The sequence below is a fragment of the Neolamprologus brichardi genome, chromosome 7 (genome assembly GCF_056152115.1).
Source record: "Neolamprologus brichardi isolate AB-2024 chromosome 7, ASM5615211v1, whole genome shotgun sequence".
NCBI classification, from domain to species: Eukaryota; Metazoa; Chordata; class Actinopteri; order Cichliformes; family Cichlidae; genus Neolamprologus; species Neolamprologus brichardi.
In genome coordinates this window covers 55275023-55290623 of record NC_142110.1, presented here as the reverse complement: position 1 = coordinate 55290623, position 15601 = coordinate 55275023, and the positions used below count along the sequence as shown (strand labels likewise).

Here is a 15601-nt window from a genome sequence, read left to right as displayed (position 1 = left end):
GATAACAGACCACACTTGAACCCGTGACCTTCTGGTTCACAGTGCAGGCTCGCCAAACCAAGGCCCAGGCCACTGTTTGCAACCTCTCTCTCTCTTTCGCTCTCCCTGCTTTGCCTTTGCAGTCTGGATTCACTCAGTTCGAGATTTCTGAGGAGCAAAACAATTGATCTTCCATCTGCACGAGCTCCCGGTTTAACAAATGAGATTCTTGTTTCACGCAGCTGATTTGGTGGCTGTCTGGGGTATTTGGAGTAATAAGTTATACAGAGGCGAGGGAGCTGAGAAACGGCTGCAGCTGATGCTGCAACTCGGCTGCAACCTACAGCTCTCCGCTCTGCGTCAGGCAAAAAAAAGAGAGAAAAGAAATGAAAAAAGGGGAAAAAAAGAAGAAGTTTGACACAGACAAAGTTTCAGGAGCAGAATATGACGAAAACAACGTGTTGACCGAAATGACTGATGGGGGCTGTGCGTAAAACTATGTAGCCTGTTACATAATATCCTACTTTAAAACATTTCCTTAAATGTAAAATCACTGTGTGCATAGAAATTTGAATATGTATGGCTCTACCCACTTTATTAACAGTAATCCACAGTTTGCAAATAAAGGCTGCTGTCTACAGTATAGGGGAAAATAAAAAATATGCCACAATTAAGTGTAGATACTTCAAATAAAGAACAGGTGAATAAAAAGGAACCTTTTTCAGGTTGGAAATGGCTATAGAGCATGCTCCGAAGCTATAACAGACAATTAGCTCATTAAGGAGTCGTTTCTGAAGACTTAATTGGATTTCCTGATAAGTCACGTGACTCTGGAAGGCGCGAAATGAAACTTCTAGGTGACAGCTGTAAAAAGCAGCAACGCAGGGTTCCCGTGCATCTCAGAAGCAAATGTGTAGTCCACTTTGTACTCAGTCTGAAAAATGTATTACTACAGAGCAACATGTTTACAAAGCACGCAAATTAAAATGCATTTCAACGGATTAACCAGGAAAAAGCTACATCAGCCCCACCGTCTGCCATGCCACTATTAGCTTTAATACGTCTGATTAGTGCTTTTATTTTTATATGCAGTCTACGCGAGTATTTCCGTCCACTTCAACACGGGATTTCGGGTCTGTGTTTTCTCCACGTTGCGCTGTTACTTTCTCATCCGGCCACGACACGTTCCGAGCTGTCAGCAGCAGCCTGCGTGGGTCCTCCGGTCACACAAACCCGCAGGTGCAGCGCCCCGCCGCCGCATTTCATTCCTCAATTAGCGCCGCTGCCCTCTGCACGGACTCGATTAGGCCCGTGATTTATCCGAAAGAAATATAATTATACCTCCAAATAAAATAATCAGCATTGAAGAGCGATTTCCTTAACGAGATGGAGCGGGGTAGATGTCACGGAGTAGCAGCGCCTCATTAGGGCGGTAATGAGACTTTGGGGTGATCCCGATAATTATCGAAATCTGTAAAATAAGGATCAAGTCAAATGTAACCTTAATTTGTCTGGCAATTGAGTTCATTTATTAGTATGACTATTTAGGAAGGACTCCCTCAGCCTTAATGTAAGGTGTCGTTATTTTAGGCCATCTGGGTAATAGATGTAGCTGCAGAGGCGACATTACAGGCCTGTTTTGTCATTCATGGCTCACACTAACATTTGTCATATGACTGACAGGGTTACCAAAAGAGCTCTTGCCTTTATTGTAGGTATCAAGACACAGTCCATTTCACTGCTGCTAACAGGAATAACAGCACTGTTAATGCCATTAATGTCATTAATCTATCAGATCAAAAGATAACTTTCATGTGTTTCTCCCAGTTTCAATGTGTAAACAGTGCATAAAAGGTCAAACAAGACTTAAAGAAAACACTACACTAATCTACTATAATAAACTGAAGGTTTTATAATATTATTGTGGAATTATTTTATTTTTTTCACACAGGAGAAGCGTGATCAAAATGTGGTGGCACGTTAGCAGTAAAGAAAAGAAATAATTACATCAAGAAAAGAGACTTTGAATGGATTCAGTTGGCCTCCACGGTTCCAAACAAGGTCTGACGAAAGGAATGGACATTTAAGCAAGTGAATCTCACAGTGAGAACAGAAATGCATCAGAAATCATCCTTCAAGCTTCACTGAGTCCAATATGCTTCTAGCCTCTTTGTACTCCTCTGATTCAGCCAATTCCTCTTCTGTTTCCTGAAAACACACAAACACACATATAGGTTTTGTTTTAGTGCCATCTACTATGCTTCCAAAGAAGGAGTTACAACTGTCTTCACTAGACAAACAGGTTTGTTGTCTTCATATAAAAGCATTCTTGAGGAAATATTTCAAACTGTATCATAATGGTAGGAACCAAATTCATCCAGGAAGGGTTGATATGAGGTAAAACCTGACACTGAAGTGTGTTTTTGTGTTCCTCTGGTAGTCACCACAGTGACAGCACTTCTAATGACCTGTGATGAGCATGTGCATATGCGTATGCCTGTCTGAAGGGAAGAAAGAAGGGAGGATGAGTAACGGGGAAGGGGACAGGTTGCTAATTTCAGGTTAGCTCCCTCTGCCCAGCATTCAGCTCCCATGTGAGTGACTCACACCTCCAGCTGTCGTGACTGTTGCTCTGCATTAATTTCGATGACCCTGAGACATCCATGCTGATGTTTGCCTCTCACCATATCAGCTTAAGTCCTGGAGGGTTTGGCATGCTCTGTGGCTGTATATATACTGTATATATATCTGTATATAAGTGCAAAGTGTGGTGCTTAAGCTTACTCTAATGATCAGTTCATTAAGTCTACACACATGTAAAATAAAAAAAATCTGACTCAACCCTGGAATATCCAGGATACCACGATATACTTTAAATATGTGGCCACAGGTGTCCTGGCATGAAACTGTAGCCAATTGTAGCCCTTTCCCACTAGTATGTACTTGAGTCAGCTTGGCATGGCTCGACTTGGATTTTAAGGTCTACCATTAGGTGGGAGTACCTGACACCAGTTACTTTTTTTGCACCCACTTAGCCAGGGCTCCAAGTGATCTGAGACGATCCAAAAACATGACATCAACAGACAGCATTCCCCCAATTGGCTAGTCAGTGGCGTCACTCATTGAGTCATGAGAGTCCTTCATAAAAATCAAAACCACCATTTTTGAAACCAGGCAACAAGGGAAAAGGCTGCACAAAAAACAACATCCTGGTCCCCAAGTGTGACAAAAAGCCATACACTGAGCAGCAGGTGTACAATCGCCTCGACGGAAACTTTTGTTATGGTGTTTGTGTCGCATACAAATGACATCACAGGACTTTTGGCGGCATTGCTATAAGGACCCTACACACATTAGGTGGTAATGATTGTAATGGAAAACGACCAAAACAGTGTTAAGTCAAGGCGAGGTGAGTAGGTACTAGTGGAAAAGGGCTTTTAGTGTCTGCTAGGCCTCACCCACACAATGCTAGAGACCAATTGGCAACCCCTGGTCACAAGTGTGCATTCAAATTTGCATTCTCCGATTCACTGGTTGCTGGATGCCGGTAGGTGAAATCAGTTGCCACAAGGTGCTGCACTAAAAAAAACTCCTTATGATTGCTTCTGTCACTAGCAGCCTGTTGCTGTCCTGCATAATTTGAATGGAAGATGCAGATTTGTCTGCAAATACTTGATAACTAACTACTAAACTGTAGTGAAACTTGAAAAAGGAATAATGCATAATAAAAAATGACCATTCACCTTCAAAATAAAGTCTCTAGCCCTGTGTGACTGGGGCTTAGCAACCAAATTTCAGAGCGACTGCGAGAAACCTTCAGTAAACACTCACAACCAGTAAAGGAAAACTATTTTTTTTCCTAGCAAACTGCGGTTAACTGGTCTCTAGGCATGGAGGCCTGTTGTGACATGTGACAGTAAATTTAACAGGAACATTATTACTACTACTACTACTACTACCACAGCCTTGCTTATTTATGGTACAGCATTAAGGGAACTATGTAGCTTGTTATCACAGCAGTAAACATAACCTGATGTTGTCTTTTCCATTATCATTTTTTTCTTCTGCTACATGCTGGTCTCATTGGGAAAGACAACTTTTTAAAGATCTGGCATTAAACTGAAATTCAAACACATTAAAATGGGGATCTTAGGCCTTTTCATTCTTTATTATTAATTTTTTTGATTATTAATATTTTAATTATTAACTATTTTAGTGAAATGAAGCCTGACAGGAAGGGATTCCTAAGCATGATCCAGGTGTTGATCATGTCTACCAGATGTGAAAAAGGATAGGTATTCACTAATACTAATACTATACTATGTTTAGAAAGCAAGACTATGAGAGTTGTGTGTCTTTCATACAATTATAATTACAAATCTGCATTTTTAATGAAGCTTTACTAAGAAACACAAAATTAGTTATTAGATATTGTGATACATACAAAAGAGAAAAAAAGATTAAAAATAAAACTTGAATGCTGGGGTTAACCATTTTTCTTGATGCTGGAATTTAAAAGTATAATAAGCTGAACCTTTTTTCTTCTACCCACAAACGCATAGCATGAAATTCCTTTTCAGGGAGGCCATGAGATATTAGAAGTCCAACTGAATTAATTATCACAATAGCTTGTGTCCTGTTGTTTTATGAAAATTTTGTTCACCTCATGGTGGTACTTACTAGCAGCTGTAGCAGATCTGCGTGTGCTATGGCCAGCCGGCGGTGACAGTCTGGGATCATCATTCTGGACTCCTGCAACACCTCCATCTGAAACCACACAGAGACCGCATCAGTGCCATCACCACCTTTATTAATCCGAAAACCCCTGCCACTGCTCCTATTACCAGCTTTCATTACAGGTCTTCACAAAAGTCAACACATTATTGAACATGTATTTTCCAAGCTTTGACCATTAATTTGAACAGCTAGACAAAGTGTATTCACTGGCTGGATTGTGCTGTAGCTTTACTCCTGGCAGTGACATGCAGGGTGTCCCTCATGCACTCTGCTGTGGTTAACATCTCTCAACAAGCCGGCAGTATGAAAAATGTTATTGAGTTATTGATCGGGCCGGGAGTTGGGCAGCGGGGGACCACCTCGATCTGGCTCCACACCTGGATGAATGAGCCGAGAGCATTGTGATCAGGCGTAAAGAGGTATTACTACGCCTGCAGTGTAACTGTGTTGCAGCCTGGGGTACTTTCACAGCCGCGGCTAATGTGGAATTCCCCCAGCTGGCACCCTAAAGAGCGGAGAGGAGCTGGCTAACACTGTCAGACACAGTCACTCATGACAGATGCTTCCTCAGCTAGGCCTGTGTCGAGCTGGAAAAAGTCAAAACATGGACTCAGTTGCACATGTGTACATTACACGGCTATGCACACTAACAGTCTGCCTGCCTGATGGCGTACAAGTTCATCCAAGTGCCTAAACTGACATACCGAAAAATAGTGGACAAATTGTCAAGTTGGCTGCCATCTAGATGTGACAAGGTAAGCTAGAGTAGGCAAAAGAGTACTGAAACAGAGAAAAGTCACGGTGCCCTCCCGGTTCGGTGGAATGATCCCATCAGCACAGGATAAAGATGACACTTACAGCGTATTGATTCCATTAAAATAAAAACCTGTAATCCATCCTGCCTCAGACCTCTCATCTCCAACCATAATCCATCTGGCCTCCCAATCTCCCCATTTAACACCAACCAAGCCTGCTGCTCAGCCTGAGCTGCCACTCTATGAATGAACAAACAAAACAACACACACACTGAATTTTAATGGAAGCCGTAAACATAATCAGATGTGATATCTGTGGTTCAGTTCCTCCCTGTCTGAATCAAGTTTGGATCCGCATCAGCGAACACTGGCCCAAATAAAGGGCAGTTATATGAAAAACCACGTCCTTCCAACAATCTTGTGTAAGCTGACCATAAAATACCGTAATAGGCAAAACTCATATTTGTCTATATATGAGTATCAGGCTCTCTTGACAAGATCTTGAAATATTTGGATTATTTACCTTTTTTCACACTATTTCTTTATCGTTGTGATACTGGAATCAAGCAAAGACATCAAGAGAAGCTGTGAATTTAGTTTCCCCCAGGTATTAAACACACATTAAAGGCAAATTCAGAAATTCATTTAACATTTAAAGCTGATAAACCCCCTCGCTAGCCTACAAAATAAGGGCTATAAAGAACCCATAACGCAACGCTCCGATTTTAAATTATTTTGTCCTTTCATTTTCTGTACACGGCGGGTAATGATTTGTTTATATATTTTGAGGCATAATTGAAATGTCTCTGTGCTTGCAACACCACATGGAATCAAAAAGTTCCATCTGTTTATTTATTTAAAAAAAAAAAAAACAGCAACCCTGATCACCTCCACATCCGCAACACACACCAGATTTCCTCGACTAGATCAAAACAGTGATGTAGTGTCATTAACTTTAACTTCAATATTATTTTGTGAAGAAGCAAATGGTAAAAAGCCAAATTTGGCAAGTAGCGCTGGTGGTGGACAACAACTGGGTTCACTGCACAGTGCTATGTGACAAAGTTGAGTGCTTATGTGCCAAATTTAAAAGAAAATTCTTCTTCTGGCTTTGACATTATAAGCTCTGGACACCATATCTAGAGACTGTTTTCATCAGCAGAGGATTGGTCCAGTCTAACAAAGAAGCAGATTTTGGACCTTGCTGTGGTGAAAGGGTAAATGTGCACATGGAAGAGAACCAGACTTCCAGCTTCCATATCAAAAATGCTAAAATTGATGCAGTGCTCACAAGGACAAAACCTTTAAAACTAAACTGGTTTCTATTTTCTTGACTATGTAGCTTGCAAAGATGACACATTAATATATTTATGTATATATCATTCTGATGTTTGGTGTTTATAAGCCATCAAGTGTTTGCCATCTGATTATATACAGTGGTATAATGAAAATGTTTAGAATTACAAGATAGAATATCCATTAGGGCTGTGCGATATGACCAAAATCTCATATCCCGATATAAGAATTCTATCGTCCCGATAACGATATAAATCACAAAAATGTAACATTTTCTGTAAATTCTGTGAATCTCGGGCAGCTTGTTTTGCGGGACGTGTTTCCAGCTGCGCGTCATGTAGCTGGAGTCGAGTGTTTTAACAGATGCATGAAACGATACATTTTTAGACATAAGTTGTAACGGCCGCCGTTTTCTTTTTGAGTATTTATTACACGGCGTGCTGCGGGGAAAAGCCTGTTCTAACGTTTGAGTCTAAGGTTTATTTTTTAGCACCTGGCAGCTCTTTTTTAATTCTCATCCGCAAATAATCTGCTCTTTCACGTGATTCAGTTTATTTTGAAAAGTCTCGACAGGATCTTGAGATTTATTGTGAAAGGTTTATGTGGAACATAAACAAGCGGACACGCAATGGTGTTACTGTCATTGTTGCTAACCACAACGCATAAAAACAGGCGCTTGTCCGTCCGTAGTGTGGTTATATTAAATATAAGAGAAAGAGAGAACTTTAAGAAATTAATATAGCCACTACAGTGACCATCAAAACGATGAAAAAATATTGCCGTAAACAGTTTATTTTGCGACACCACGAAACAAACGATAGCGTAAAATGAAACGATAGGCGTTTTTATATCGTCATCCGATATATATCCTTATATTGAACAGTCCTAATATCCATACATATCTGTGTCATACATAAGTAAAGCAAAAAAAGCTCAAAAACTGCCCACATGACTGTCCATTTTGCTAGCTAACGTTAATATTATTATATTATTTGAATTTGAATACTTTAAAAGACATAAGAAACATGTTGGAGTAAGAAAATTCCACAACCTGTGTACAGGCAAATGATGGAGGGATGCAGGCACAGTGAGAATGGAGAGCAGGATATGGGCCAGTGATCTGTTAGGGACACTAAATTACCAGCATGTGTCAGTAATTATCAAACTCTTTTAAAGTAACATGATATAATTACATCTGAATCAAGCAAATTACAAAATCACTAATGATTCTCCTCTCAAAACCTAATTCTTCATTATCACTGTGGACTGACCTCATTACATGAACGAAGGGCTACTCGAATTATCAAGACACAATTCACTCCCTAACTATGCGAGAGCAACAACCCTCCCTCACTTTACTGGCTGAGATCAACAGAAGGAACAGGTGGTGATAAATGGATAATTCAAAGGCTTTCAAATTAAGACACATAATTGCTGTACAGCACCAAAGAAGCAAAATGTACCTGTTTCTTGATGACATAATCATCTCCCGCCTCTGTTTTCAGGCGCTCGATCTTCTCTTCCTGCTGCTTCGCTTCAGTTATGTACGCAATCTCCTCCTTGGCCAGCCTGCACAGAAACAAGAAGACGGGAAAAGACACGGTTAAAGGCAGCCATACAGTGTTGTTCCATCAAACATAAAACGTAAACGCACAGCCTCTCAGATGGATAATATAGGCTGAACCAAGAAAAGCAGACTGTGATGGTCACTTTTTACAGACAGGGCCATCTATCCTCATTCTCCCCAGCACTCTTGTGACTGAGGAGGACACAGTGAGATCATCTCCCACAGGATGGAAAGACACACACCTCAATAACACGCAGCAAACACATCACTTCTCCTCACTGCTCTGAAGTGGAGATCAGCCTTAAATAATGCTTTGAAATTCAACTTATCATTTACACAGCGCTCTAACTGTGGCTAAAATAGGATGCATTTACATGAAAGACATTTTATTTCTGGAAAGGAGCAACACTTTACACTAAATTTAAACCAGATAAGTTTTTTTCTTTAATAACTGGCAGTAGCAGATCTAAGCCTGAAAATAATGTGGATGAGAACTACGGTGTTTATATGAGTATATGAGGTTTTATTATTTTTATACACTTGTTAAAACTGAGTTTATTAAACTCTTTAAAATTGAGATTAAACAGCACAACACTGTCATTCATCTGCAGTCAGATTTGGAAATTTGTTTTGTTTTTGGTTTCTTTACAACCATCAGAGAAACATCGGGCTTTTTAGCCTGTACACCAATGTTTGTTAGTGAATTGCCAGCAATATATTTAATGTAATATATTTGATTAACATGCATTTCATTTTGTATCCTCTTATTGTTTTTTGCAGCACTTAAACCTTGAACTTGTGCATCTTGCAGTCAACAGTATTCACTAATTATTTTATTTAACTTCATATATTACATTATATGAATCCGTCACTAGTGAGTGAGATCTGATTCTTATTTAACGACAAGTACACAGAATGCAACATCATAAACTTACATACAGGATAACACTGATACAAATGTTAAACTAAACTGAATTTAGATTTTAAAAAAATAATAATACTAAATGATTCAATTAAAATTTCTGCCATAATGGCCAAAGAAGGGATTCAAAAGCCCAAGTTCACGTTTGTCTTGTGCACTGAAAATAAAGAAATTAATATATATACACGCTTCTCAGTCACAGAGCAAAAATCGCAAATCGTCATTTTTGAGAAGGCTGACCAACAAACACAGAATTTTCTTTGTAATCATCAAATATTTTGTTCATCTCTAATCTATATACGCACATAAATGTAGCTCTGTCTGGAAACTTCCAGCATTCTGCATGGAATAAATGGAAAAGCTGAGGGGGTTCAATGCCTGGAGGGTTTATTTTCAATGTGAAGAAAAAGCAATATAGCTTACATGAGAGCAACAAATCAGTCAACTTCCTTTGCATATCTAATAGCAATAAATGATTTTGCCTAATCTAACTAGTGATCATATATGAACACATGAAACTGCATTACTTCTTTACATTTGGCTGGTTCTTTTTAAAATGATTTAACTCTCTCCTTTACATACATAGGGAAAATGGGTAATAGAAACGGAAAGCTAACTAAAGAATTTTAAAAATTCTAAAATTGAGTAATCCCAGTGGATTTCCAATCTTCTAACAAAGGCTTTGGAAACTTGAGCCTGTGGCAGACGAATTTGGACAATTACAGATCTTTTTTTGTTTTGATTTTTACTGCAGAGAGGAAAACCTCTGAAAACACATTTACATTTCATTCTTTATTTAAAAATATTAATAGTAGGTCTCTGCCCTGAATTCATCTAAAGATCATATTACATCATACATATTACTTTTATCAATACACTTTTGAAATGTGCAAAGTAGGACATTATATCATGTCACTCATGTCTTTTGTGTTAGCATGTCACAGAAAAACACACAGAAATCAGTGTAACCTACATACTGCCATCCAGCTCACATCTTATCAACATGATTATCTGGCTCCTTTATCCACCTTTATTGTCTTCGACACACACACTCCCAGAAGCTACTAGTTCTCTTTTAGACATTAATTGATCATCAATTCAATCCCTAATTTAGACCAAGTCAGGTGGTAAATGGGCCTCTTTTTCTTGATTATTAGTGAAAATAGGCTTGAGTACATTGATAAATTCTGATTATTTATCAATTACGGCCCAAATGGAACTAAATCTCTTAAATAGATTCCGACCCTGATTGGCATAATGGAGTTTGAAAATATAGCTATTGATAATGATTTCCAAGTAACAGTCTTTTTCCGGCTGCGCCTGCTGGTGGGACTGACAACACAAATTTCATTTTTCATAAAATCAGCTGTGTGTGTGTAAGTGAGTAATCCTTCATTAGTCAGTCACATTACTGGAGACCCTTCCCTACGCGTTGCACTGCTCTTTGCCTAGCCAAGGAAGCCAATAGCACTCTGTCATATTTTACATCAATTACCACTCATTCTAATACGGTTCCATCAGGAAGCTTTTAAACAGGCACCGTATGCAATAGCAGATCCTGTCTTTCACTCTCATGCTTGATGTAGAATGAGTTATGTCACCTGTTAAGAGTCAAAGAAGGTGGCAAAGAGAGGAGAAACGATGGAGGTAGGGAGGCTGAAATAATTTGAATAAAACTGAAGGACAGTCTAATAACAAAATGTCCATTCCTCCCCTTTCCAGTCCTGATGTTAATTTCTTATTTCTCCCAGACTTGGAGTGCTGTGCGAATAAGGGGTGGGGTCGTGGCTGGTTTTAAATAGACCTGCCACCTCAGGCTTAATGGAAAAGGCAGCTCTCTGGAAAATAGAAAAAAAAAAGGAATTAGAAGCCAGCCGACACACACATTCGGTCGCCTGCTCTAGCACTGTATTTTTGAGCCGCGATGTAGTCTGCGCTGGGACCGGAATGACAAAGGCAAATTACTGTTGTCATTTTATTAAGGGCATCCGCCTCGCTAGGGCAGAAAGGCACTGACTGGAATGTGCAGAAGCCACTGGAAATAGGCCTGGCTAAAAGAGCAGGCAGGTTTCCTCTAAAGTCGTACATATAAATGTGTGTGTGTGTGTGTGTGTGTGTGTGTGTGTGTGTGTGTGTGTGTGTGTGTGTGTGAGTGTGAGTGAGAGAGAGAGAGAGAGAGAGAGAGGGTAGAGGAAGTGAAAAAGCTGGGAACAGGAGAAAAAAGAGACTAAAAGAGAAGGACACAACAGAGAGCAATGACACTCTACACTTAAACAGTTTGATAAAAGGTTCATGTCAACGTACAGCTGTTGGCCTTGAGGAAGTGAGATTTTAAATCTTGTCTTTTGTTCAAATAATATACTCAACTTAAAAACCTCAGAAGAGAAAGCAGGGATGATACTGGCTAATAAAATACTGCACCCTTGCATTGTTGTTTTTCCTATACTGACCACTCCTGGACACTCTGTGACATTATCCTCTCTGGGATGTCCAGCCTCCATCATTACCACTGGGGAGCCTGTTGGTAATCTGACCCTCATCAAAGTGCAATCGATAGCGTATTACACAAACAGCACTGACAGGAGGGAATTAGAGGTCTGCCTGATTGACGAGAGGTACACTCAGACCATCCCACAGACAACTGAGCCCATTATCTCAAGAATCCTCATAATGTCTACAATATTTTCTATTCCAGCATGGTACATTTGGCCATTGTACAAATGTGGAGCCAAGCTCGAAATAGATGCCAACTCTTTTAGTAGGACAGCTTAGACTAGTTAATGAGTTTGCAGGTCCTACATCAAAAGGCCCATATCAAATCTATCTAGAAGTGAAGCGAAAACTAAACCATTATAGATAAGCAGTGTTTGCCTACAGACAGGATTTACAGTTTGGAAAAGAGAAAGAATCAAGATGGAATATGTTCATTAGAAAATTTGGAAAACTAGGCAAACAATGAAGAAACAAATGGGACGAAACAGCTACTGTACACCCAGTTGTACTGTTAAAGTTAAAATACAATACAAGATGTCTGAACTTGCCAGGAATGTGTGCAACTAGCCAACTTGATGTTAAACATTGATGCCGTTGCTAACTGCCACCAGAAATACAAGTCGGTTAAACCTATTATTGTTATTTTAATAATGTACAACTGCAATTACTGGTTCATGAAGCTCCTAAAAATACACAAAATGTTCGTTTTGCCATTATTTAACTTTGTCCATTTAAGATATTCTGTGCTTTTGAATTCTTTTTTTCAGTTTTTTATACTAGTTAACTAGCCTAATTTTTTCTGTCATTTAAACAACTCATAAATCACAAACCAGAAACATCCCTGAGTTCTTTTTTATGAATACTATTTCAAATTTTCCTGAAAATGCTTGATCTCCAATTTAATTTCATTTGAAAGGTGAGTCTATTATCTAGCCTGTCCTCACTGATTGTCATACATTAGAAGACATTAGATATTCATCAGCCGTTTGCAACATAATTTAACAGCATAACAAACATCTCTCTAAACCAAGCAAACTCTACATTAAAGTCTTTAACAAGGGCTAAGTTTATTGCAGGGCGTGTAATACAGGATATCTGTTTAAGGAAGGTGTAACTGTGAACTGGAATATGTCCTGGTTGCACTCCACACAGAACAGTTTAGTTGTGCTCACATCTATTTGAAAGAAAAACGTTTAATTTAATTGTAAAGAACTTTTCTCTTGTAAGGTTTCTTTTCTTTAGGAGTGAAAGAAGCCTTCTATGTCAACTGCGAACGACCATCTTTGAACAGAGGCGGTGGCTTATGACACCAACTGTCTGCCATCTATAATCCAGTTCTGAGATCCCTTCCCAGATGCCTTAACGCCCACTCACATCCTGGGCCATCTGACCTCAGTAAATTACACGATAGGGTGATTGTGACCTACACCTATCTTCACACCTTCGCTCGTGTGATTAGGCAGAGGATCATTAGGGGGTCCATTGTCCCTCTTGGGGGGGGACAGTCCCACTAGGCTTAAATCTGGAACTCTACACCATTTGACCTTTAGAACTGAAGAAGCTTCTCGGATGAGAGGTGAAACATCTTCAAGCAACTTAAAGAAGTCCAGATGCCTTTCTTTCCAAGCTCCTTAGACTACAATGACCTGGATGACTGAGAACATCCACAGACAAACACAGTGCACAAATCACATGACTTCACTGTCAGTACCACTGCCCTCCAGTGTACTGTGTGATCGTGAAGAACTAAGCAAACAACTTACTGACGGTACATGTTTTATGAATTTAAAAAAAATAATAATTTAAATGATGCTTGATGCGGGTTAGGGGTCAGGGTTAGGTAGGTACAAACTTTATTTACAACATCAAACCAGGTTTTAACTTCTTAAACTCCATCAGGCAACCAGCTACAGTTAGGTTTAGAGTTACATTTAAGGCCTAGTCACACATGGCCTTGGGTCAGTTGGCAACTGCTTGAGAATCACCAGTCGCTAGGGAAAAATGTGTACTCTCCTGGCAGGTTGTGGTTACTGGCAATCACTGTGAAAAAGACTGCCAAAGCCTCAGTCAGACTGGGCTGGAGACCGGTCAGTTATGCCCTGTTAGCCACCACCTGCTGGGAAAAATGTGTATTCCCAGGCAGACTGGTGAGTGGTTGCATGAGGCTGCCTGTGATCACTGAAACTGGTCGCAAGAAAAGCTACAAGGTGCTGTGGCAACTGCTAAAAGATGACTCTGGTTACTCATAGATTGAATGGAAGATCCTAACTTGCCAACGTCTTCCATGCAAAGTATAGTGCAAACTATGGGCAACCACAGCAAGATGCTTGCAACCAAAGCAATCACAACAAGGTTTTCAGTGTAGCACCCTCTTAGCGATCAATTTCACCCACCAACAGCCAGTAATCTCCAGGAACACTCACTGAAAGGTTTGCAAATACATATTTTTCCAGAGTGATCAAAGGTTGCCAGCTGGCTACCAACTAGTCCCTATGCCAGTAGGATTTCACTCCTTCCAGTTGTTCTCCATTTGTGTAGCTTATAACTTTCATATAGCAACTTACAGTAGGAATTGTACCGACTCAACCTAAATTACCCAACACTCTGGGTACAAACTGCGTATGAATAAAAATCCACAACCTGAAAAAACGGTTTCTTGAACCAGCCCCCCCCCCCCCCCCCCCCAAAAAAAAAAAATGTTTAACAACAGTTTTTATTAAACCAGTTATGATCATCTACCAATTTAAGGAAGCCTGGGGTCCAAAGTACATATGCAGCAGTACTTTAGCGCAGTGAAGGTGCACTGGCCTGTATTATTCATTAACTAGTTGTCATTTTTTTACTCCTCATTATAATATGTACGTGTCAAGACTGTGTTGTCATCCCTGCCTGCCTGTAACAATTCTGACCCCAAAATGGGATGCAAGTATTTGCGAAATCTCACCCCAAGTCCATCTCACCGTACCAATGCGGAGCTACCTAGCTTACTCAGCAGGTGCTTCCCACACCCGCAGAGTTTAATTATAATAATAATATAACGGTGCTTCTACGTTTGATCAGCAGTGTGTTAGCTACCTAGCTAACATTAGGGATCAGTCGACCACCACTTTGAATTGAGCTGAATTACACACACTACGATTATGATACAGCACTATGTTTGAACAAACAGTGAACTCTAACCCCAACATTATAACTATTAGCTACACAGGGTTGAGCGACGGTAAGAAATAGCCGCTTTGAACAGAATACACTTTCTTGTCATTCAAGCCGCTAGCTATAGGCCGCGCCCCAACACCGCACTAAAGTTAAAATGTGGTTGGTAACACATTTCGACCTGCGGCGTAGGTTTTCGCCTGGCCGCCCGGCTAACTTAGTTAGCTCAAAAACGCCGACCTCACGTTAGCATCTATAAGTAGCTTGCATAACATACGAAATACTAGTTAAATTAAACGAAGAGCCAGCCTTACCGTTTAACAATACCAGTTTTAATCTTAATCTGCCGTATTCTTGGATCTGCCATGGCTGTAGATGTAATGTATTACTGGGTGACGTGTTGTCGCTAGCTTACTGTGTTAACGGTGTGCAGGTGGAAGTGGAAGGAAGGATGATGAGCTGCTGGCAGATAAATCGATCGTTAGAGTAGCTCATTGTCGAGTTTTCTGGTCTGAATGACAGATCTGGTAGGTAATACAGTTTAGTGAGTGTGTTTCTCTGGTTCTTGTGCATGCTTTTGCTATTTTTCAAATTACACCTCCATAAACAGAAATCATAGAATGACGAAAATAAATAAACATTATGGTGGTTAAGTTAATTAAATCAGGAGCAATTACGGAGTACCATTAAGGCTTCTGC

At 39.9% G+C, this 15601-nt stretch overlaps 1 protein-coding gene across 1 annotated transcript; it reads right to left on the bottom strand.

Annotated features, from left to right (window-relative positions):
* Positions 1-1664: 1664 nt before the first annotated feature.
* Positions 1665-15375, bottom strand: tbca (tubulin cofactor a). The gene is made up of 4 exons (XM_006804758.3): positions 15217-15375; positions 8231-8336; positions 4660-4746; positions 1665-2187 (listed from the first exon to the last, which is right to left on the bottom strand). Exons 1-4 carry the CDS (start codon positions 15267-15269, stop codon positions 2107-2109), a joined length of 327 nt encoding a protein of 108 aa, XP_006804821.1. The 5' UTR covers positions 15270-15375; the 3' UTR covers positions 1665-2106.
* Positions 15376-15601: the final 226 nt, after the last annotated feature.

What these genes read in the sequence shown, in the direction of transcription:
- tbca (XM_006804758.3), bottom strand. Translation starts at nt 15,269, where the DNA reads ATGGCAGATCCAAGAATACGGCAGATTAAGATTAAAACTGGTATTGTT. An exon ending in ATTATGTCATCAAGAAACAG is followed by an intron (nt 4,747 to 8,230) that starts GTACATTTTGCT and finishes GTGTGGTTTCAG; the next exon opens with ATGGAGGTGTTGCAGGAGTC. An exon ending in CAGATCTGCTACAGCTGCTA is followed by an intron (nt 2,188 to 4,659) that starts GTAAGTACCACC and finishes GTGTGTTTTCAG; the next exon opens with GAAACAGAAGAGGAATTGGC.